The following is a 25,368-nucleotide window of genomic DNA, read 5'->3' on the forward strand; positions in this document are numbered from 1 at the left end:
TTTATCTCTGAATCCATTTGTTTTTTTTTTATATATAGATAATAAGAGAATTTATTCTTAGTAAATAGGCATAGTCCAAACACACAGGAAGTATACAAGTGAGTACACCTAAATACAAGCTAAGGCAAAACAGAACTAAGGCAAAACATTACAAATATTCAATTGTTGCAGGGCAAATCATTAATATAAAAACTTAAAGATTGTTATGGTCTAATCTTCATCAATCTCTGATTTACTTGAACCCTAAACTCTTAAAATCTTAGCACTATACCAAGCTTCCGAATTGGACATCTACGACAAGTACTTACTCTATCGGCTTTGATCCAATGGTGGTCCTGTTCTCGGTTTGTCACTTTACTCGTCTATTAGTATTCAATAATTTAAAAGTTATGCTAGTACGATATAAAGACATTTTAATTCCGTCTATAGGTTAATTGTTCCATCTAAATGCTTTTCAGACTTTTGAATACTGATCTGTTAAACCATCTACCACTCATCCTTGTGACATAAGCTTGTCCGGGTGATATTAACCACCATAGACATACCACGTGACAACTAGATAAGCATGTGATTAGAAGAACAGAAAAAAAGAGATATAGACATCAACGGAGATAATATCTGTACAAAGCAGAGGGATGCATATACCATCATGAGTGTTGGATTAGTGGTAAGAGGCTTACTTCCACATGTTCAATGAATGGAAGGTTATGAATTCCTACTCCATGGAAATACAAAACTAAAAAGATGACACTTTTGTCTATAATCCATATCCATGGGCTTTCTACCATTGCAATTCTTTACTTGGGGGACACGCTACTCTTTTTTAGGCACTCTAGTACTTCTGATAATCAAGCGAGAACAAAAAGTCATTCATCAGAGGTAAACAAAGTTTGATTCGTGCGTTAGATAGAGGGAGAGTGGATTGTTTTCAAGTTAGGCGGATAGGTGCTCCTTTAAGACCATTGATTGTCGCCCAGCAGAGACAAACACACAATTCCAATGGCAGCAGGAGGAATAGAGACTTTTGAATCCGCGTTTGGATGTTTCAAATATTTTATAATTTTGTGAATAGGAGTGAAATTATTTAAATTAATATATTTTTAATATTTTGATAAATGAAAGAGAAAAAGTTGATTAAAAATATTATACAGTTAAAAAAAATTATTTGAATATAATTTTTATTTTGAGATTTAAAAAAATTGTATTGTTTTTTATATTTTGTTTGAAAGTTTGAGAAAGTTGTATTGAGTTTTGTGTTTGGATAATAATTAGATAAAAAAATTGAATATGTGAAATTGAAAAGTGTTTTTATATTTAAATGATGTTCGAGAAGGAAATTATGAAAAGTTTTGAGAATATATAAAAATATCTTATTACCCAAACAATGCCTAAGAATACTATTTTGATCACATTCAATACGAAGAACATCAATTTCTTTTTTTTTTTCCCTTTTACTACAAAAGAAAAGCTTCGTAGATTTTAGCCTATTGAGGTACAGCCAGGAGAGCTTGATTGACGTGCAAAGTACTTGGAAATAAATAATACTGCTCAACAAGCTGGGTTTTGCTACACAACCTCCACCACACTCCACACTCCATCCTTTTTTTAATTTTTAAAATTTTTAATATTTTTTTTAAATTTTTTTTTGAGTTTATTTTTTTAAAATTATTTTAAATTTTCTATTTATTATTCATATAATAAATATTTAATAAAAGAAAAAAATAATAAAAGTTAAAAATAATGTGGAGTGTGGAGTGTTAGGAGGTTGAGAAGATTTATTCTGCTCGAAATCGGTTTGGTCAAGGTTGGATTCGTTTATTAAATAAGTTATTTAAGAATATAAATTCATAATCGATTATTAAACGAAACAACTCGTACAAAGTTTAACTTAACTTGTGAAAGCTTTATAAACTTGAATTACTTTGTATTTATTTATTTCTAAGGTACAGTAATAATTTTAAAAGAATAATATTATACATCACATTTTTATCTTATTTTAATCATACTTAATAATATGTGACATATTTATCAGTATTAAATAATAAAAAAATATGAAATAAATAATCATTTAATGATATAAATGTATCACATCTTACTTAATAGATTAAAAGTAAAATAGTAATATGGTGTATAGAATTTTTTAATTGTAAAATACCAATATAAAATTTTATCTTAATGAAGTGCCTCGTTAACAAGCGAAAACTCGTTTTGAATATTAATCGAGCTAAACGTGAATATAAAATCTAACTCGATGAAAAATTAGAGCTTGACTCCTATTCGAATTAAAATTAAACAAATGAGGCTTGACCAACCACTACTAGCTCGATCTTGACTAGTTTACAACCCTAGAGGCGCAGCGTGCCCTGTGGGAGAGCGTGAAACACACGTTGTCAATAGGAAGAACCGAAGAAGCTTATTTGGAACAAATCTTTCAAAATTTCTAGGAATCCTTAAAAATTTGACTAAATAGGAAGAATTCAGATGTCCATAGAAATATGGATTCACCTGGAATGCTCATTTTTTTAAAATGGACAAAAATATCATTTTTATTTTATTTATTACATATATAATTTAATTTACATATAAACTGAAGTTTATTTTCAGTTCAGTTCAATTTTTAAAAGAATATTTGGTTTGGGCTATTATATTGGACTAGTTAGTTTTGTGACCCAAATGTATAGTTTTTTCTAGCCCAAATGTCAATATTAAAACCAATATTTTGAATATCGTACCGGACGTCATACTAGTTAAAATACTGGAATGAAATATTTCAGTATCGATATCGTTTCAAGATAGTCGATATATGAATAAATTATATATATAAATATATATAAAAATTATATTCTAAAATACTAGTCTATATATGAATAAATTATATATAAATACATATATATATATATTATAAATTAGCCTAATTTGAATTGTGGATAAAAAAACGAGTTTGTAGTTTGAAAAAATAAAAAAAAAAACAAATAAAGGCCGAAATACAGGTCGGTACGGGCTGGTATTTGAGCAGGTACGAAACATAAGCAATACTTGTACCGGACCAATGGCTGGTACAACAAATTTCGACCGTACCGTACCGGCCAGTACAGTATGGTATTTGAAACACTGATTAGAATCCAAAATAACATACCCAAAGGCTAGGGCTGTAAAATAAACAAGCTACTCGATAGGCAGCTCGAATTCGACTCGATTAAACTCGAAATCGACTCGGATCGAATATTAAATGGGCCGTTCGTAAACATAGAATTAGGCTCGATTATTAAACGATACAAACTCGTATAAAGCTCGACCGGCTCGATTAATGTTCGTGAACAAACTCGTTTGAAGCTCGACTTGACTCGTGAGCTCGACTCGTATATATTTGTATATATATAATACAATATTTATATATATATATATAATAGCCAAAAGTTAGATATATATAATTTATAATATACATAAATATGTATATAGACTTAGTTTTATAGATTTATAGTCCACTACATATACAATATATAAATTTATAATATTAACTTCTAGTTTTATAGAACTAGAAGATATGATGAATACATGAGTCCAATAAATATATAACATTATAAATTTACAAATTACACCATATGGTCCATATTATATATATATATATTCATATTAGTATATGAATGTTAGAAAGATGGTATATTGATATTAGTAATAGTAAATGTATGTTAATATATTAGTGGTGTTAGAAAGATGATACATTGATATACTATTGCTAATGTATGGTAGTGTTACGTGTATGATATACTAATATGCTAATATACTAATATTAATATATGAAAGAAAGATGGTGGTGTATTAGTATAAGTCTATAAGATATTAGTATATGTTACTATGTATGATGATGTATAATCTTAACATGTCATATTAGTATTAGTATATACATATGGTGGTGTATCAATATTAGTGGTGTATTAGTATATACATATGGTAGTGTATCAGTATTAGTGGTGTATTAATAAATATATACTATTATTAATTTATTAGTAGTATAGTCTTACATAATATATAACATTATAAATTTACAAATTACACCATCACCTTATCATATTAGTATAATAGTATTATAGTATTAGTATATAATAGATCTATAATATTATATTATGAATAATAGATTATAATGTTTGATAAAAGATAAAGTTAGATAATGTTATATACTTATATGACGTGTTATACTAATTAATATAAATATAATATGTTATAGTATTAGTATATAACATGTGTTACAACTTACATATTAATTTAGTTTTATATGGAATTAGTATAATAGCACTACTATATTACACTAATTAATATAAATATAATATTATATTATGAGTAATAAATTATAATGTTGGACAAAATATATAAATTATAAGCATTTATTTTAATTTTATATTAAACATTTTAATTTTTAAATTTTTGTCATAAGCGAGCCGAGCTCGGGCTCGGCTCGTTAACAGAATCGAGCTCGAACTTACTTCCCTTCTACACGAGCCGAGCTCGGACGCTATAATGTGCTCGACTGATAAACGAGCCGAGCTCGAGCTCGACTCGAGTAGTAAACGAGCCGAGCTCGGACGCTATAATGTGCTCGACTGATAAACGAGCCGAGCTCGAGCTCGACTCGAGTAGTAAACGAGCCGAGCTCGCACACCCCAGGCTCGCTCGAGCTCGGCTCGTTTACAGCCCTACCAAAGGCTAAAGAAAATACACTAAGGTGGAGTTTGGATAGTGGGATGAGATGAAATGGTTTTAGTCGAAAGTTGAATAAAATATTATTTTTTAATATTATTATTGTTTTGGTATTTGAAAAAATTGAATGGTTTATTATATCTTGTATGAGAATTTAGAAAAATTGTAATGATGAAATGAGATGAGATGGAGTGATTCTTGAATCACCGGGCCTAAAACAAGTACAAATCTAACCACCAAATGTCCAGAGTATATAAAAGAAGAAAAATTCTATTCATTATCTCTACATCATATACCATACATATTTTTTATTTTTTATATTTTTTTTTCTTTAGCAAGTATGTAGTGTAGAGATGATGAGTAGAAAAATTCAATTAGTTTAGCATGAATAATAATAAAAAATATAAACAAAAACAAATTTGATATGTAGTATGTGAAATGATGAGCAACAAAACTCATAAAAGAATACCAAGATAACACAATCTATCTACCAACAATTAGGCAAGATAAAATAAATTGCAAAGACTTATTCTCAAATACCAAATAAGTCAAGCACACATGATTTAACCCAACCATAACTATTTAGTAGCCTGAAACATAATTACAAATAAAGTCCAAAGACCCAATATCCAATCTCCAAAATAAATTCTGCAACTTCACTATAAAAGACAACCTAATCTCCAATCTACATTGTAGACGAGATAGAAGTAGCAACAAAGAAATCGTCAATTCAAATTAAAACCAAATGAATTACGTGAAATTAAAAATAAAAAACCTCAACAATTAAAATAAGTGTAAAAAACCAACTTACCTTAATCAGTTTCAACAACTAAATGGGTTCAAAAGAATTTCTGAATTCATCCATAATTTCTATACATAAAAGTGAAAGTTCCTACACATACAAGTCAATAACGAAAATAAGTAAAATATTATGTACAAAGATAGATAAAAGCTTAAAAGAAATCAAAGAATTAGAACATATACCAATTTCAAAGCTTTTCAAAATCCTTGACATTATCCATTAGATTGCAAATGCTAATCGTGGCAGAAGAACAATGGAGCTAATTTTTTTACACAAATGAGTGTTTTTATCATAATTGGATATAAGCTATTTGGAATGGTTTAAGAACACAACATGTCGTTCTAAAAGTTGACTTAGATGCTACTATAGATATTAAAATTGCTAGAACATCTTCCACAACTCTTGAAAGCACGCAGTGACTAATGAAGTTAACTTTCTACCTGTAACACCCCGTTCCCGAAAAGATATTTTAGAATTTTCGAGGAGCCAGTGTGCTACTACTAAACTTAAATATAAAAAAAAAACTTTTCCTTTTTAACAACGCGCCAGATACGAAAGAATTCCATAAAATAACAAACTTCAATAAATACTGAAAATTTAAAATAAAGTCTGCGGAAGCATTTATTAAGAAATACAGAAGTCTTATGTGCTTATCAAAATAATTTATTTAAACCATAGAAATAATCATAGCAAAATCTGTCTAGGCCTCAGCCTTGCCTCCCGGAGTCAAGTCCTGTCCTGCAGTCTCATCTTCATAAATGTCATCACTTGGGGGGTTTAAAAAAAAACATGAAAACAAACTAAAATGAGTCGAATACTCAATAAGCAACACATCATACAGTAAACATAATAAACACAAGGTGTCTTGAAAAGCGTGCATATTCATAAATACATGCATAAATAACATGAGCATGAACATTAACTTATCTTTCACTTATCATAGGCCGTTACCCACTGTTGACCCCCGTGAGTTAGGGTTAGCGAATCTAAAAAGATTCTGATTCCGCCCGTGGCCGCGGGTTGTGGAATCCATACATAAGGAAGACAATACTGGGTGCACTACCAGCATGCACGACCTGGCAATGCAATATGCCCATAACATAGGTACCGTTTTCATATCATAACATAGGCCGTTACATATTTTATCAAATCATACTTGCATACTTGTCATTTCATAGATTTCAAAAGAAATCACATACATACTTGTCATATCGTATCATAGATTTCAAACGAAATCGCATTCTTTCATAAACGTCGTGATACATGTTTCATCGCATAAAATCATGATTTTTCATAAATATTTTACGAAATAACTCTCTCCTAAAATCATGCATTTCCTAAATAATTTTATGAATAATCTTTCACATAAAATCATGCATTTCATAAATAATTTCATGAATAATCTTCCACAAATAATCATGACTTTTTCATAATTTTATAATGTTTTGAGTACGTAAAAAAGGGGCTTCCAATAAAGGGCATACATGCATAATATCTTTTATAAAAAGACAAGCAGCTCACTGTACATTCGCGTAAGGATATGATCATGCTACTTACCTTGCAATGCTAATCCACTATTTTCGGCACGAAATCGGTCGCCTATAAAAAAAATAAACACTTATTTTGCATAAATTTCTAATTAAACAAGTGATTCTATTTAAAAACCTAACTACTAAAATAGTCTATATTTTCTAAACCTAAACACTTCCCGACACTAAAATAGCCTTACCCGTCAGTCTTAAATAAGCAAGGATATTTTTGGAAAATAACATACTGAACATGGGCATTTTGGGAAAATAAAATAGAGGGGCATTTTTGTAATTTAACTAACCAAAAACAAATATTGATTTACGGGTTGCATGATCCGGTTTGGTTTACGTGTGAAAGGAAATGCATGCAATCGGGTTGGGGTGCGATGCTCACCGAGAGAGGAAGCTGATGCGCGGTGGGTCTGGTGGCTGGCCGGGTTTCACGGTGGCTAGGAGGGGTCGGCGTCGGCTGGGATTCTCTGGGCAGGGTGATGCAACGCCGAGAGAAGGAGGGAGGGAGAACGGAGAGAAAGTTTACGCACCACACAGCGTGTATAGGGGCTACGGGCGGTGGCGCTGGGCGTCACTGGGCGGTGGAGACTTGATCTCCGGCGTCGTCTGTTGCTGCTGACGGTGGCGTCGCGGCCCAAAAGTGGCAAAACGTGGTTCCCGGTTTGAGTGAGGATGCTCTGCTTCGAGGGGCTAAAACAGGGGAGGATGGCAGCGGCTTGATGGCTTTTCCGAGGACAGGCCGTGCAGTGGTTCTGCTAACTGGGCTACGAGGTGGCCAGAGGGAGGAGCTGAGACGTGGTTTGCTTGGCTTGGGCAAGGTGGTGCTGCGGGGTAGCCATGCTGCGGAACTAAATGTGGGGCTGGGCAGTGCTAATGCACGGGTTTCCGTCGTGCGGGTGGCTTACGGGGTGTGGTGCACGTGAAGGCTTGGCTGAGCGACGGTGGTGGAGGGCAGCGACGAGGGGGGCTTGCTGTTTGCCTTGGCGTGGAGGGGATCAGAGTACGACGGGGTAGTTTGGGAGTGTGAGGGGCTAGTTTCGGCTTGAGGTTGGGGCTGGTGGTTGGACGTAATGAGCCTAGCTCTATATATATGGACCTAAGAAAACCCTAGTGAAGAAGGAGAAGAAACGTAGGTGCATGGAAGTGGATTAGGTTTCGTGCGTGTTTGAAATTTATAGAATAAAACCGGTAGCTAAGAGTTTCATTTTGAAGAGGAAATAAGAATAGGAATAGTGTTTGGACTCTAATACACACGTGCTTGGAGTAAAAATAAAAGCTAAAAAAAAATAAAAAATAAAATAATAATAATGGAGACTTAACTCTAGGTTTATAAAAAAAATCATCTGATAATTCACTTTAACTCATTAAAAAAATTTATTTGTAATTTATTCCTAAAAAAAATATAGGGTCGGGTCGTTACACTACCAAGCCAATAAGTCAAACTTTCTAGCCAAGTACCTTTTTGTTAAAGAAACGACACTGCAGTGTCAGTGCTTAGAGTCATCTTGAGTTGAAGAGTTCTAGTCAGCTACAATTAGTGAGAAATAGTTATCTGCAGCAGAACTTAGGACTTATCTAGATAAACTTCATTTATCACATGGTCCATATTTTAGTTGATAGGTCTTATCTGTAACAATATGTTCCTATCCAAGAGTTGTTAGTTATTAGCAAAGCTTATCAAATGTGAACTGAACATATATTGTAATGATATTTATATACGATGAATACACAAAGAAATTATTCTGCCAAATTACATCTTTCTTTTATGGTACCAGAGCAACCCAAGATTAACGCCACTCATACTTTAATGGCAGAATCTAGCAAAACTGTTGCAATCTCAACTCCCTCATTTTCACTTCCAAACACTACTCATTTTTCTCCTACAAAGCTTGATGACAATAATTACCTTGTATGGAAATGCCAATTCTTGCCTATTCTTCAATCCAATGGGCTTATGGGCATTGTTGATGGGTCCGAGCCCCATCCTCCCTTCCCAATCATGGGAAACCCTCTAGCCAGGATATGTTGAATCATACTCTGGAAAAAAATGACCAATGCATACTAAGCTAGTTTATTGCTACATTATCTGAAAAGGTAGTACCTATTGTGTATGGACTTAACACTTCACGTTAAGTTTGGAGTGCATTAGCAAACATGTATGCAACTCCCTTACATTCTCAAGTGAATCATCTCAAGAGACACCTGCAGAATATGAAGCAGGGTTCCAAAAACTCCACAAATTTCATTCAAGCTGCCAAAACTCTTGTTGATCAACTTGCTTTGGTCGGAAAACCAGTGGAAGATGAAGATTTAATCTCCTACATTGTAGGAGGATGTATCCTCAGTACAATCCCTTCATTATCTCTTACTCATTTGCTGCCAAAGATAATTGTATGACCATTGAAGAGTTTCAATCAGAGTTGCTCAGTTATGAGCAAATTCTTGAGCTTCAAAATATGCCTGAAACAACATCCTTTGCATTATACTCAAACAAAGGAAGTTCTAAGCCAAGATATGGTGCAAATATTCCCTCCAAATTCTCATCTGGTGCAAAGAACACAACTCAAAAGAAACACTATTATGGCATCCTTAAGCAAGGTAAGACTTCTTCTTCTATTAATTTTTTGGTGAAACTAACCGAGCTCTTTGCAAAATATGATGGAAAGAGCAGTCATCAGGCCTTGGACTTCTTCCATCACATGGATTTTGCTTTCCAAGGTAGACATCCAACCAAGGTTTCAATCCAACTCCTTGCATGAAGATAATGAGGAGTGGCTTGTAGACAGTGGAGCCAACAACCATGTCATAGCAAACATGGAAGACCTGACCATTCAGCAACCATATCAGGGCAAAGCAATTGCTGTGGGAAATGGTAGTGGACTCTCAATCTCTCATATTGGTTCATCTTCTTTTGTGACCAAAACTTCTATTGTTAAACTCAAAAATATTCTTCATTGTCCTGATGTTTCGACCAACTTACTCTCTATAGATCGTTTCTATAGAGATAATCATTGCTGATTTAAGCTAACAGATAAAATTTTGTTGTGAAGGACAAAACCACAGGGAAGATTCTATTGCAGGGGCCTAGTGAGGATAAACTCTATCATGTGAAGCTGAAACAATTAAACATCAATAAAACATGATCACCTATGGCTATGGCTGGAATCAAGACAACTACCTCAGTTTGACACAATCGATTGGGTCATCCTCATCAATTTGTGCTGCAACATGTACTAAAAAATCAGCAACTCCCAGTGTCTAAACTTGAGTCCAGTCATTCCATCTGTGTCCTATGTCAGCTAGGAAAGAATAAACAGCTTCCCTTTAAGTTCTCAAGTCATGTAACTACTACTCCTTTAGAGATTGTCCATAGTGATATTTGGACTTCTCCTATTTTATCAATAAATGGCAGCAAATATTATGCAATAATAGTAGATGATTTCACTCGTTATTCTTGTCTTATTCCCCTAAAACATAAATCATAATTTTTCTCTACTCTTGTTCAGTTTAAGTGCATAATTGAAATTCAACTCTCTACCAAAATAAAACAGTATCAAAATGATTGAGGTGGAGAGTACACTTCTCAATTATTTACCAAATATCTTGCTAAAAATGGGATTCATCATAAAGTGACTTGCCCTTATACATCCCAACAAAATGGGATTGCTGAGCATAAGCACAAACATATTATTGAAGTAGGTTTTGCACTGTTGGCTCAATCACATTTGGCTTCCAAATACTAGCTTGATATCTTTCAAACTACTGTTTTTCTAATCAACAGGTTACCCACACCTGTGCTCCAACATGACACTCCATACATCAAACTTTACAATAAAGAACCTGACTACATTTTCCTAAAGGTCTTTGGATGTGCATGTTACCCTTTCTTGAAGTCCTACACTAAACACAAACTCCAATTCCATAGTAAGCAATGTATTTTTGTAGGGTACAACCCAAATCAAAAGGGGTATAAATGTCTTGATTTGTCCAGCAATAGAATCTATGTATCAAGGCATGTGGTATTTGATGAATAATTGTTTCCTGTACAGGATGGATACCACCTTACAGACTTTATACCAGAACCATTCTCACATAGAGGTATTTTTTTGAATCCTTCTCAATTTTATTTCTTGAACTCCATGCTTATTCAGTCCTACTAATCCTCAAATCCTATAGATTGTTCTAATTCAAATCTCACTAGTGCGCCTCAATATGTTCATCCTAGTTCTTTTACACCTCTACAGACAACTTTTATACTAGAAAACTTGAGTCCTACCTCCTCTGTCTCTCATACTCTTGAGACAAGTACAACTACACTTGCTTCTTCCATTTCTTAGACAAGTCTTGTCAGTACAACTACCCTTGCTTCTCCCATTCTTGAGACAAGTCCTGTCTCTTTAGCTTAACCCTCCTCACCACATATAGTCATCAGATCTGAGGAGATATATATGGAGCAGCCTATGGATTTTTCTGACACTCAACATCCAACCTATGTGTGTAAACTTCATAAGACACTCTATGACCTAAAACAAGCACCACGGGCCTGGTTTCATAGGCTCACTCAGCTTTGCTTAATTTGGGATTCACTGGTTCATTGGTTGACACTTCATATTTTATCTTCATAAGTCATATGTGCACATATTTGTGTTGATTTATGTAGATGATATTATCATAACTGTCACATATTTGTCTAGTCTAGATACACTCATTTGCATTATACAAACTGAGTTTAAACTCAAAGATCTTGGAGAACTTTCCTATTTCTTAGGAAAGCTGGTTTGCAGAGATAACACAAGGTTTCATCTCAGTCAAGTCAAGTATATTGTTGATCTACTAGATCGTGTTGACATGATATGTACCAAGCCATACACAACTTCGTGTGGATCAGGGAGAAAATTGTCCAAGTTTGATGGAGATCCTTTACCAGATCCAACAATCTATAGACACATAGTTGGAGCACTACAATATTTTGCTCTAACTAGACTTGACATTTCCTACTTAGTAAACTAATTATGTCAATTTCTTTCCTCTCCTACTACAACTCATTTGAAAGCAGCAAAAAGAGTATTGCGATACCTGAAGGAGACTCCAAACTATGGCTTATACTTTACAGCAGGACCTATACAACTTCAAGCATATTGTGATTTTGATTGGGTTGGTGACCCTATTGATTGTAGATCTACAAGTGGCTATGGGGTATTCCTTGGTCCTAACTTAATTTCCTGGCAAGCTAAGAAGCAACCTGTTGTATCTAGATCTAGCACAGAAGCAGAGTACAAATCTATGGCTATAGTAACTAAAGAATTGAATTGGTTGAGAATGTTATTCAAAGAACTTGAGGTTCCTCTTTTGTCACCTCCTTGCATTTGGTGTGACAATCTTGGTGCACTTGCTTTAGCTTCTAATCTAATTTTTCATGCAAGAACTAAGCATATTAAAGTACAGTATCATTTTATTAGAGAGAAGATTTTGCGCAAGGATATTATTACTAAATATATCTTTACAGATGAGAAATGTTAATATATTTTTACAGAAGGGCTTTCTTCTTCCAAGTTCTTAATTCTTCGAAACAAACTCATATTCATAGCTCCTCCCATGAGTTTGAGAGGGGTTGTTAAAGAAATGACACAACAGCAATAGTGCTTAGAGTTTCTTAAGTTTAAGAGTTCTAGTCAACTACAATCTGTGATAAATAGTTATCCGCAATAGCACTTATGACTTATCTAGATAAACTTCATTTATCACATGGTTCCTATCTTAGTTGATAAGTCTCATCTGAAACAATATGTTCTTATCCAAGAGTTGTTAGTTGTTAGGAAAGCTTATCAAATGTAAACTGAACATATGTTGTAATGCTATTTATATACGATAAATACACAAGGAAATTATTTCACCAAATTATATCTTTCTTTCACTTTCTACTTATGATTTAGTTTCCAAAGAATTTCTCTGCTCCAAACGTTTTTTAAATTAAGCGTATTTTGATGCCCAACTATCTTTTATCGAACTAGTTGTACTACTAATTCCTAAACGGTGCTATTATATACTTTAATGCATCATATGTACTAATTCAGCAAAGCTTGCAATTGCTCCAATTAGTGTGTGTATGAACCCTAAATGGTGCCAATTCAACTACCAAATAGTTAAATGAAGTTATGTTTTTTCATTTTTTTTGTTCATTTTTTCCAAATAGTTTTACATAATATAAATTATTACTATTGATGTTTTGCTACTCTAAGATATTAAGTTATTAATGTATAAAGGAGCATATAATAGAAGTTGAATATTTTGTATGAATGTATCATCTAATTAGTAAGTGTTATGTAGTAATTACAACATATTAAGATAGAGAAATACTGCAACCACAAATAGATCCCACAAAAATAAACTCAAAAACTGACATGACTTCATATGATACATTTAACTCTAATTTGCAATAAAATTTTGAATGAATGTATCATCTACTTAGTAAATGTTATGCAATAGTTACAACATATTAAGATAGATAAGGGGCTAAAGTCACAAAGAGATCTCACAAAAATAAATTCACAAACTGACATGACTCCATATGATACGTTAAATCTATTTTATAATAAAATTAGATTTACAATTTAATATATCACATCAAGCCAAATCAGTTCATGAGTTTACTTTTGTAGAATCTCTTTGTAGCTAAAATATTTCTCATAGGGCTATGCAATTCTTCCATAACTCTAACTCTGGCCGACTACTGTGACACCCCACTTAAAAGCACCTTAGGACTTAACCATAATAACCAAGACCCTAACTAAGTGGAAGTTGAGATCCTTGAGAAAATGAAAATTTTAAAGTTTGAGTTGGCAAATAAACTTACACCATTGGTTTAGTTAGAATCATTTTAGAGAATTCTAGTACTATATTAATTTTAAGAAAAGATGCCAAGAGGCCAATGGTAAAATGACAAGTGACATAGTGGAGAGTTACCACATTGGTGTGCTAATTGACTTGGTTAAAATACTAGATGGATTTGGAGAAAGCCCAAGAGTTGGTTTAATAAGGGCTAAGACCCAATTTAGTGAACTATTGAAACCGAGGAAAGGCCCAATAAAAATATGAACATGGGGCCTAAGGATAGGACCATTCCAAGGCCCACACGAAATGATTTACTATTTGGCCCAATGAGAATTCAACACTTGAAGCTCAAACTTAATATTCATATTACTATTCCAATTGGACCCCACATATACTATATCATTAGTTTACTCTCTTCCAAAACCCATCCCACATGCCCTTGGAGTTAAAAAGCTAACCATGGTTAGCCCTCCCATAACCTCAAGCTTCCATTCCAAAAAATCCTTCATCAACCCAATAATAGTGTTGTTGACAACCTAGATTGTTGTTTACATCAAGCTTCAAAAACCCTATCATATTTCTAAAATTTTTAATTTCTTCACTTGCATTAGATCACTCCTTTATAACTCTTGAATAGTGGATGAATCATAGTCCTTGTCATGAAGCAAAAAGGTATATCAAATGCCAAACAAACCCACCAATCTGCACACAAGTGGAAAACCATAAGACCCAAAACAAGCCATTGAAACCATGGCTCTTCAACAAGTTTTCAAAGGGATTTTTTGCACCATTCTACCCTCATCATGTCACCTAAATTCAGACCTAAAATAAATCCAAGAATAGTTCCAAGAGTTAAGCCAAAAACTCAACTATTCACCTAGGAATTGAGAAACTAACCAAACTGAATACCCATGATTCTTCACCATTTTTCTGCACCTAAATCAGCCACCCTCCACATGCTACCACCTCTACCATTTAACCCTAAGGAAGTGCTTCAAAGCACTCCATTACATGCTTGGCAAATCCCTTTCCATGAGCAACAAACTGATTGGCAAATTGGATGGTGAAGTTAGATCATTTGGCTGAAACATATGCTCAATCAAACATTCTCTTCATTTTTTGCTCAAACCAAAACACATGCCAACTAATCACACCTCATTACTCACCTGGGAAAGCCACTCAATAGTGGTAATTATGCCAAGCAAACTAGAACCAAAACTGTCGGCTTCCCATTTGATTTCTCATAGAAATCATTTGTTTTGTTTTTAATTTCTGAAGTCAGTCAGCCCCTACACCTATGGACTTCATCTAGCTCTTTTACATGAGCTAATTAAGTGGTTTAGGCAACTATTTAACTGAGCAAAAGGGATGATATATTTGAAAATGCACTCAATACCTCCATTGCCCACACACACTAATCACCTCCCACACCCTTTAGCCAAGTCGTGCACTCCCTCACCCCTCACCCCTCCATTGAGTCCTATAAATACCTCCATTCACCCCTCACTTTCTCATACAACTTTCACAAGCTTTCTCTTAGTGATATTGAGAGCAAAATACTCCTATTGTGAGAAAAGGGTGAAACCAAGTGGTGTGAGAGTGAGTTCTTGGAGTGAGTTGTTTTTGGAGCATCATAAGCCACGATTTGGTGAGTACCTCTACCCTATCTTTCGTTGGGTGACTTGTTTACATGTTAGGCCTTAAATTATGGTATGAGAAAGATGATTTAAATGAGCTATATGAAGTTGAACTTGGGGTTTGCACATACAGGTTAGATTTGGAGTCTTGCATGTATAAATTGTTTTGGTATGAAATTTTAGTCATGACATGTCTTGATATGTTATCTTAAGTTTAGATAACATCTTGAATAATTGATTGTAAGGTTTATATTTGAGGAGGAAAATTAACATGTCATGATAGGTTTATAAGTCAATATCTTGTATTGATTATCTAAGCATATTCGGTTTCCACTTGCATGAAGGTGATCTTGTGATATCATAATTTATTTTCACAAAGTTTGTGTTATAAATATTTAGAAACCTATTATCATAATGTTAAGAGTTGCAATGCATAATTTATTTTAGGCTTCATGAGTTGTCATGTCAAAAAGAAGCTAAAAGCATCATGCTTATACCTGGTTTGAAGGTCTCATGACATTTTAATACAAATTAATGCATGAATGATAATAAGAACTCATGTGACCTAAATCTAAGTCATTAGCATGACCATTAAGACCAGATTTATTGCTTACTACTTAATAACGTATGGATACACATGCATCCATAGAAACTATAGGCTTGAAATCCCTAAATGGTCACAAAGCATGCCACATGTTGGATGGAATTGGCATAATAGTTGTTTGATTATTGCAATTCTAAGGTCATATATGGGTTTAAAACATGAAAAATATGAAGCTTATGAAATTTGGTAAAATTTGGGACCAAGATACAAATAGTGAAAGTTTAGGGTCTAAGTGGCAATTTTGGAAAAATATAAGAATAGTTTTGTAAATATTATTTTGAACCCTTTTGATTATGAACATTTTCCTTAGTCCTAGAATTCCTAATTTAGAATAACTCTTATTATAGCCGCACCAAATTCCTAAATACCCGAGTAGTTTGTAAATTAACTTCTAACTTATTATTGGATAATTAATTTATGATTCTTGTATAAACGACACATTCATATTATAAATTTCATTTTGAGCATATAATATCATATAATACATCATTGAGCACTTCATTACTTGCTGACATGACATTTGATGTTTTCACCATTTTAGCATGTTGCATAAAAAGGTCATTTTTTACATGAAGCATACTACATAAGCACGTCATGAAATACATTTTGAGCATGACATGAAAATAAATGTGATTTATTTATGAACTCCAAAAATAAATAAAGAAGCCTACCTCACTACCTAGAGCCCAGCTCAGTATCAAGAGGTACCCATATATAGGGAAAGAGTTCATGCTAGAAGCCTACCTCACTACCTAGAGCCCAACCAAATATGTTTAAAATACATTTGAACAAATTTATATAGGGAAAGAGTTCATGACGTGCTTATGTAACTATGTGTTTATATAGGGATGGCTCTATAAACACATAGTTACATAAGCACGTCATGAAATACATTTGGAGTCGTGGGCTTGTGTTTCTGATCGGAAGCTGGATTTGATCTTGATATTTATAGGGATGGCTCTATACACCATAGAGCGGATGAGAGAAATGATTTGACTTGCTTTATTTATGAAACTTTGATGCAATGTCTGTAATAAGAACACATCTCCCACTTTATGTCTGAGCTTAGGCCTTACTATGTGGACCTCTTTAAATAAGACAATATCTATCTATGGTTAACTTAATCTATTAGGATGTTTAGTTCATTTTTACTTGAAATTTTTATAAGTCACCCTTAGTTTGCTGCGACTGCGAGTATTGCATATTAGGATGCATTGCATATTAACTGTCATGAACGGGAATATGTAATTATGTGTTGCATGTCCCAATGCGCCAAGTCTCTATCTCATCTCAAGCGAAGGTTGGGAGCGTCCTATCCACTCCGAATCCGACTTTGATAGAGTTGGATAGTCCGACTATCTGCTTTGAATCCAACTACCCACAGATAGTCATCCCAAATGGAAGAAAAAGAGCCGAAGATCTTTCCTTGAAGAGTTGTTAGATCCTCACTATTATAGTGGTTTTCTTCATTATTTAGAGTAACAAAGTCCTACTTATCTCATATCATTTTTACATTTTTTTTATCCGAGTCAACTCTCTTACAATTTTATCCGGTCACTGTATCATTCTTATATTTAAATAACATTTTATTTTATTTATATAAAAAAATTAATGATGATGTGCAAAATTTTCTACCCTCAACAAAACTGATACAGCCAACTGGTGTTATTGAAGAAACTAAGGTGCACAAGACAAGAGGAGAGGAGGGCGCAGGAGTTATAAAACGAAAGTGAGGCTCCAGACTCCACTTGTCTTTTATTTTCAGCTTCGAAACTCCTTTTCAGTTTACACAAGTTCCTCCGCTCCCATATCTCCCCACGATGCCTTCCATTCCGCCCTTTTGTTGACCGACACCGCCGGCGACAGTGTAACCCTACTCAAGCCGCCGCCGACTGAATCCGTCTCTTACATATGGGCGAGCAAACCCAAACCCAAACCCAAACCCAAGATCAGACCCAAGCCCTCATACAGCCGCCCCACCATGACTCGTCCACCGCCAGCGATATTCCCGGAGACACGCCATCGGCGGCGGAACTGAGCAATGCTCCTTCACAGACCTCCTCTCCGCCGTCCAAAATTCCCTTCCGGCCTCGGAAGATCCGGAAGCTCTCGCCTGAAAACGAGTCCGACTCGAAATCCTCCCAAATCGTTGTCGCCGCTGCCGAAACCCCCAAGCCCTTGGCGACTAAATCCGCGAAATCGAAATCCGGCCAGCAGCAGCGCTCCACTGCCATAACCTTGCCAAGAATCGTCGCTAGATCGCTCTCGTGCGAGGGCGAGGTCGAAATCGCTCTCCGACACCTAAGAAGCGCAGATCCGGTCCTCGGCCCCTTGATCGACCTTCACCAACCCCCCACCTTCGACACTTTTCAAGCCCCATTCCTTGCCCTGACCCGCAGCATTCTCTACCAGCAACTCGCTTACAAGGCCGGTACCTCCATCTACACACGCTTCATTGCGCTCTGCGGCGGAGAGGCTGGGGTTCTTCCCGAGACTGTGCTTGCCCTAACCCCTCAGCAACTCCGCCAAATTGGGGTTTCGGGCCGTAAAGCTAGTTACCTCCACGACCTCGCGAGGAAGTACCAGAATGGGATTCTATCCGACGCCGCGATTGTAAATATGGACGACAAATCGCTCTTCACGATGCTCACGATGGTCAATGGGATTGGGTCCTGGTCTGTGCACATGTTCATGATTTTCTCGCTGCATAGACCGGATGTGCTCCCGATTAACGACCTCAATGTTCGTAAGGGTGTTCAGCTTCTTTACAATCTCGAGGATTTGCCTCGGCCGTCGCAGATGGACCAGTTGTGCGATAAGTGGAGACCTTACAGGTCGGTAGCGTCATGGTATATGTGGAGGCTTGCTGAAGCCAAGGGGGCTCCTTCGACTGCCGCGGCAGTGGCGGCCGGTGCAAGTTTGCAGCAGCAACAGCAACAGGAACAACAGGAGCAGTCGCAGCATCAGCACCAGCACACTCAGCAACCTCAGCTTCTGGATCCAATTAATAGCATTCTCAACCTCGGGTATGATTACGTGTACTACAATTCTTAAATTCTTACTCAATCGTAGAAGGTGGAGTTGTGTAATTTGTGAGTTCTGTGTTTCTAGATTATGCAAATTGGGTTCATAGAGCTAATTGTCGGGGCGTTTTAATATGATATCGTTATGGGGTCAAGTATGGTGTTCTTTCGTTTTATGTTGATAGGTTAGACAAAATAGTTGTTTGGTAGATCATGCCTAGGAAGAAATGTGCTTTTGAAGGAGCCAATTGATTCTTAGATTTGTATACTGCTGAAAGATTGCATTCCAGATGTTCTCCATTGTGCTTGTTGCACATTTGGAAGCAGGCTTCTGTTTGTTAGAAATGCTGTTGTTTTATCCAAATCGATGTTTCCATTGTTTGGAAATCAGGTGTCCTATTCTCAATGGCAGCGTGCATTTACCATGTCATTTTATTTCTTGGGATGTGCTCACAGTATTTATTAATATATTATCTTCTTATTTTGGTTATTGGACAATCTCACACATTTTGCAGCATTTCTTCCTCCTTGTCAGCTTCTTGTAATTTCTTTTTGATGATGCCGTTAAGTGGTCATACATGTCAAATGTGATGTGATATGTAATGGTTGCCTTTGTTTCTAATCTGGAAAATATGAAGGTGCATGAATCGTGCTACCTATCATAAAACGAAATATAAAAGATAAATGAGAGGAAGTAAAATGACACAAATGTAACATCCTCATCCTATTAAAGATAGAATGCTACATATATTATAGCACCAAGATTTAAAATTTTAAAAACTGAATACTTAAGCAATCTTCTGTTGTGGACCTTTTAGAGATGTATAGTGATCTCCCTCAGTGGAATGCAAGTTTAATTAGAGCAATTCATGACTGGAAGGTTGATTTCTTTAATATGTTGTAATCCACTAGTTTGAGAATAAGGGTGAAGACAAGCTCTTTTGGGGACCCTTCCAAGAAAGGGATGTTAAATTTTCGTTCTTTCTATAATGTCTTTATTCCTCAATTATAACATCGCCTTTCCTTGGAAGAGAATATGGTGGACTAAGGCGCCTCCAAGAGTTATGGCCATGGATGGTTTTATATGGTTTTTTTTTTTAAATTATTTTTTGTAAAAGCTTCAAGTGGTCATGCATGTCAAATGTGATGTGATACGTAATGGTACCTTTTTTTTTTTTTTTGATAAGTAAGAAGAATTTTACTAATCCACATAATTAGGCAAGGCCCAAGTACATAGGAAGTATACAAGAGATGAACCTAAGTACAAGTTAAGTGCTGTGAAAAACAGCATAAAAGTCATTAAAACTAGTCCCATTCAATACAATAGCCGAAGCCCAAAGTAACAATGTATGAAAGAAAAAGTCCCTGAACTCTCCCATTGAACGTTCCCTATTATCAAAACATGGACCATTCCTCTCGTTCCATGTCCACCACATTAAACATAGAAGCACCATCTTCCAAACAGCCGCGATTTGAGGATTGCCCTGAATACCTCTCCAACATGACAAGAAATCTACCACCCTCGTAGGCATTCCCCATGCGATACCAAGCCTAGTAAATGGTACCTTTGTTTCTAATCTGGAAAATATGAAGGTGCATGAATCGTGCTACCTATTGTAAAATGAAATATAAAAGATAAATGAAACCGAATACTTAAGCAATCTTTTGTTGTGGACCTTTTAGTGATGTATAGTGATCTCCCTTGGTGGAATGTAAGTTTAATTAGAGCAATTCATGATTACCTATAAAAAAAAAAAATAGAGCAATTCATGACTGGAAGGTTGATGTCTTTAATACATTCGTAAGTTGTAATCCACTAGTTTGAGAATAGGGGTGAAGACAAGCTCTTTTGGGGACCCTTCCAAGAAAGGGATGTTCAATTTTCGTTCTTTCTATAATGTCTTTTTTCCTCAATGATAACATTGCCTTTCCTTGGAAGAGAGAATATGGTGGACTAAGGTGCCTCCAAGAGTTGTGGCCATGGTTTCATATGTTTTTTTTTCTTTTGAAATTTTTCTAATTTTTTGTAAAACCTTTTCAACTCCAGCCCAAACACCTTTTGAATCCCTAAACAAATTTCTATTTCTGAAAAAAAAAAAAAAATTTGTCAAATGATTTGCTTAGGTTTCCACGAAAAAAACCCCAAAAACCAAAACAACTTTCAAATCTACCTATCCTCTTTAACAAACCCCAATATAAAACACATCTCAACAAATTTTATCCAATCAGTTTCTCATTTTTTTTTCTATCCATTTCCACAAAATCCATTAAAGATCACATCTCAATTCTTTTTTTCAAAACCTTTAAAAAAACATATTAACCAGACATGGCCATTTCTTTTGCTTGGACAGTCTTTGTAGGAAAGATTTTTACCATGGATAACCTATAAAAAAAAAAAAAAGATTTTTACCATGGATAATTTGAGGAAAAGACACATTGTTGTGATTAAGTGGTGTTGCATGTGTAAGAGGATTGAAGAGTTCGTGGATCACTTTTTACTCCGTTGCAAGATGGCTACTGCTCTGTCTAGACTTTCTTTTTCAATACTCTTCAACTTTGGATAGCTTCTACGCTTTAATGGGCTTATTTCACAGATTTTCTTCTGTAGTTTTCTATTTCCAGATAGGCTTCTCTCTTGAATACCTCATGTGTACTTGGATTATGCCTTACACACAATTTTTTTTTTTATTATTTATAAAGGAAAAAAGAACAATGTGCTATCCTTTTTGTTCAAATTGTGAACTCTGCTTAAAGTTGTTTTACAACATCTCAAGTGAGGAGTGGACCACTGAATGAGGAAAATCACATTTAATGGGAGGATATGAATAGTTACCACCCACTTATGAAAACCTCACATGAAAGTGGAAGATCCAGTATTGGGCTAGAACATATAAGCCGGTGGAATATAGGCTAATAAGTAATGGAAGAGTTTAGATTAGGTAACTACCGGTAATTGAAAAGTTCATTTGGGTTGGGCTAGAACCAATAACTAGGTGGACTTTAAGCTAACCTCAGTTTCTCATTTGATTGCACAATGGAATTTCCATTGAGTTAGATTCTTCCCATGCTGGTTACTTTTCTGGTTTCATCTTGGTTTCTGTGTGCAATTCTGAATTACTTTAACTACATCTTTATGCTCTTATTCTTTCCTTTGAAATTAGATGCTTTAAGGATCTCTTATCTCTCTCCTTTAATTTTTTCTCAGGCATTTTCATTCCTTAGGATTAGTCATTTGTCTTCACTCCATGTCTAGTCTTCATTTGTTTTGTTCATTCAGCTTTATGTTGTTGTACGTTTTTTGAGCATTATTTGCTTAGGCAACCATTCTATTCTGCATATACCCTTATAGGTTTCTATATTTGTGCAAGAAACGGTTGCTGCACATATCATGATTTTTTTTGTAAGTAAGATGTAAATTTTATTGATACGAATGAAGTAGGCGAAGCCCGTGTACACATGCACATATCATGATTTAGTGCTTGAAGAGGCCAACTTCAATTTTATCTCAATAGAATTCTTTTTATACCATCTGGTGTTAATGATCTTTTTTTCGTTAGTTAGTAATAAACCTTTATGTAAAAGTGCAAAAGTGGAAGATCCAGATTGTAACATTGTTTTCCCCAACAAATGTTACAATCTGAAACCTGCACTGTGTTTTGTTTTGTAACTAGATAAGTGAAGTTCAATTCCAGTAGCTAGACTCCCTGCTTACATTGATGCTGTGAGTTGAATTGAAGGACCATGAATCTTTTATTATTCACCTTGAAGACTATCTAATATGCATTTTTTCATGTGATTTAGTTATCGTGTCCTGTAAACATCTAGGGCCAGCAATGGATTTTTATTTTGTAGGGTTGAGTTCCCATCCAATTAGTTTACACTGTGAACTTGTATACTAGTTAAGGATCCAAACAGTGCTTGAAACGTTCAACTTCTCTGATAGTTATTCTGCACATATTTATGTTGCTTATTATCTTCTTCGTGCCATGTGATATAGGGCCTGTGCTTGGGGACAATGATTTACATTGGAAATGAGAAGTTGGTCTGCTGTTCATATCTGTCCATCAATAAGGGCAGTACTTCAAAGCAATGCAAGAATGGGGTACCATAAAAGGGATATTTTAGTGATGAGAGCTGAGACACTCAAAACTTTGGAGATCAGTGTGTCATTGTATTCAGTAAATGTGCTTGGAGTTAAATAAAAGACCATCTATGCTAGAGTTCTGTTATCTTATTAAATGACCCTAATTTCAACAGATCTCTTTGTAGAACATAATAGAATGCCGAAACCTTTGAAGGCAGTTTGGCTCTAGATCTTGATGAATATGGTTGGGATTTCTAAACTGAATTATCTCATTTTCTGCATTACTTGTGAACTAGATTCTGAAGATTCCAGCTTAGGGTTGTTTGTACAGCAGTTTCTAAGTTTTTATGAGATGAAATTTATTAACAAGCTTTAGTGACAGAGACTATCTACTGAATAGCAAAGTTACAACTCAACCTGGCCTCTCTCAGATGCTTGTTTTCAGGCTTTTCTGCTGTAGATCAGCTAGCTTCCTTCATGAGAGAGTGAGTCTTCGGCTAGCCCAGTAAACAATGGTATTTTGGTAAATATCCCATCATTATTTATTATTGTAAGCTGGGAGGAATGTTTTTCTCATTGCTATGTTATATTGACTACTCTTTTGATCGTCACTTAAAACATTGGTTAATTGAATTGGTGTACAGCACTCGAATGAAATCGCTTGATGAGAGGTTTGCAATTCCATCCGTAAGCCTTTACACCAGTCTCAAATTCAATGGCTGACTTGCATAAGTCGTTTTTGGGTGTTTGGGGAAAGGTATTTTTTTTGGGCACCTGCAGGAAATTTTTTGTCGAGGCTTGTGCACTTTCGATATTAGTCTGAACTTTATTCTTGGACACCCGGTGTCAATAAGAAAAGTTCTATTGAAAAATATTTAAGTCTTCGTTTGGATGGTAGGATGATAGCACTCTTATTGAATTAGTCAAAGTTAAGGGACAATTTTTATGAATGTAAAAAAAATTTAAATTTTGGTTATTTTATTCACATAAATCTCTACTTTGAAATAATTATTTTTTCATTATACAACAATAATATAATATAAGATGGATTTGGTTTTGGTTATTCACATCAAATCTCTACATTAGATTATACATTTATTTATTATATAGTAATGAATAATTAATAATTTTAAAAATATTTAATTTTTTTAATTATTAATTTATTTAATTTTATCATCTTTTACTATTATACATATTATATATTAATTAATAATCATATTCTTATTAAATTAATATATCACTAACTCAAATTAATATACTAATTGTGATAAAATATGTGAGAAAAAAAGAGAAATAATTAGTAACGATATTATTTGATGTATGTATAATAACTTTCAAATTTGAAAATTTTTTTGAAAGTCATTGTAGCTAAATTTTAACTACAGTGAGCATGAGAGTGCTCTGAGATGTGATAGTTTTAAATAAAAATTGAATAAAGTATTATTAGAATATTATTTTTTAATATTATTATTGTTTTGAGATATGAAAAATTGAATTATTTATTATATTTTGTGTGAGTTTGAGAAAGTTATAATGATAAGATGATATGAGATAAAATCGATTCTATATCGTGTAAAATTATTGAGTTTTATTTTGGGTTTTTTCGGGCATGTAGTAAATATATTTGGATTGGAAAAGTCTTGGGATATATTGGGTTTGTAAAAGTGATGCAATCTATTGAAAGTCCGAATGCATCTTCTTCTTCTTCTTCTTCCCACACTCTCTCCTCTGTCTATATGAATACAAAACCCTAGGGGTCAAGCTGAACAGACACTAACGCGGCCAAGGTCAATGTGGAAATGAACGTTCTAAACTCATTCAGGTGGCGTGAGAAGCTATACGATTCACGCCACCTGAATGAGTTTATTGAGAGCTGGGAAAGTAACACCCAAGACAGGTTCCGAAGTAGTTGGACTTGGGTTCATTGAAAGGTCGATGAATTAGCTAACAAAGTGGATCCCCTACTGGGGTCGAGAAGGCCTGAAACCCAATTGAGGACTTGGCCGGAAACTCGGGGGACTGGGTTGACTGAATGAATGGACTAATTGGTCCAAAATAAAAGGAATAAGTATTAGGAATTTCTAAAGTACTATTCTCATTCTATCATGGGATGTTTTGTTATTAAATATTAGTATCTATAAAAGTAATTTT

The 25,368-nt window shown here is 34.7% G+C and overlaps 1 protein-coding gene across 1 annotated transcript; it reads left to right on the top strand.

Moving 5' to 3' along the window:
- The first annotated feature begins 17,734 nt into the window (after positions 1-17,734).
- Positions 17,735-23,598, top strand: LOC108991709 (DNA-3-methyladenine glycosylase 1-like). The gene is made up of 2 exons (XM_018966076.2): positions 17,735-19,136; positions 23,131-23,598. Exons 1-2 carry the CDS (start codon positions 18,022-18,024, stop codon positions 23,150-23,152), a joined length of 1,137 nt encoding a protein of 378 aa, XP_018821621.1. The 5' UTR covers positions 17,735-18,021; the 3' UTR covers positions 23,153-23,598.
- The last annotated feature ends 1,770 nt before the right edge of the window (positions 23,599-25,368 follow it).

The sequence above is a fragment of the Juglans regia genome, chromosome 15, assembly GCF_001411555.2.
Source record: "Juglans regia cultivar Chandler chromosome 15, Walnut 2.0, whole genome shotgun sequence".
Lineage (NCBI taxonomy): Eukaryota > Viridiplantae > Streptophyta > Magnoliopsida > Fagales > Juglandaceae > Juglans > Juglans regia.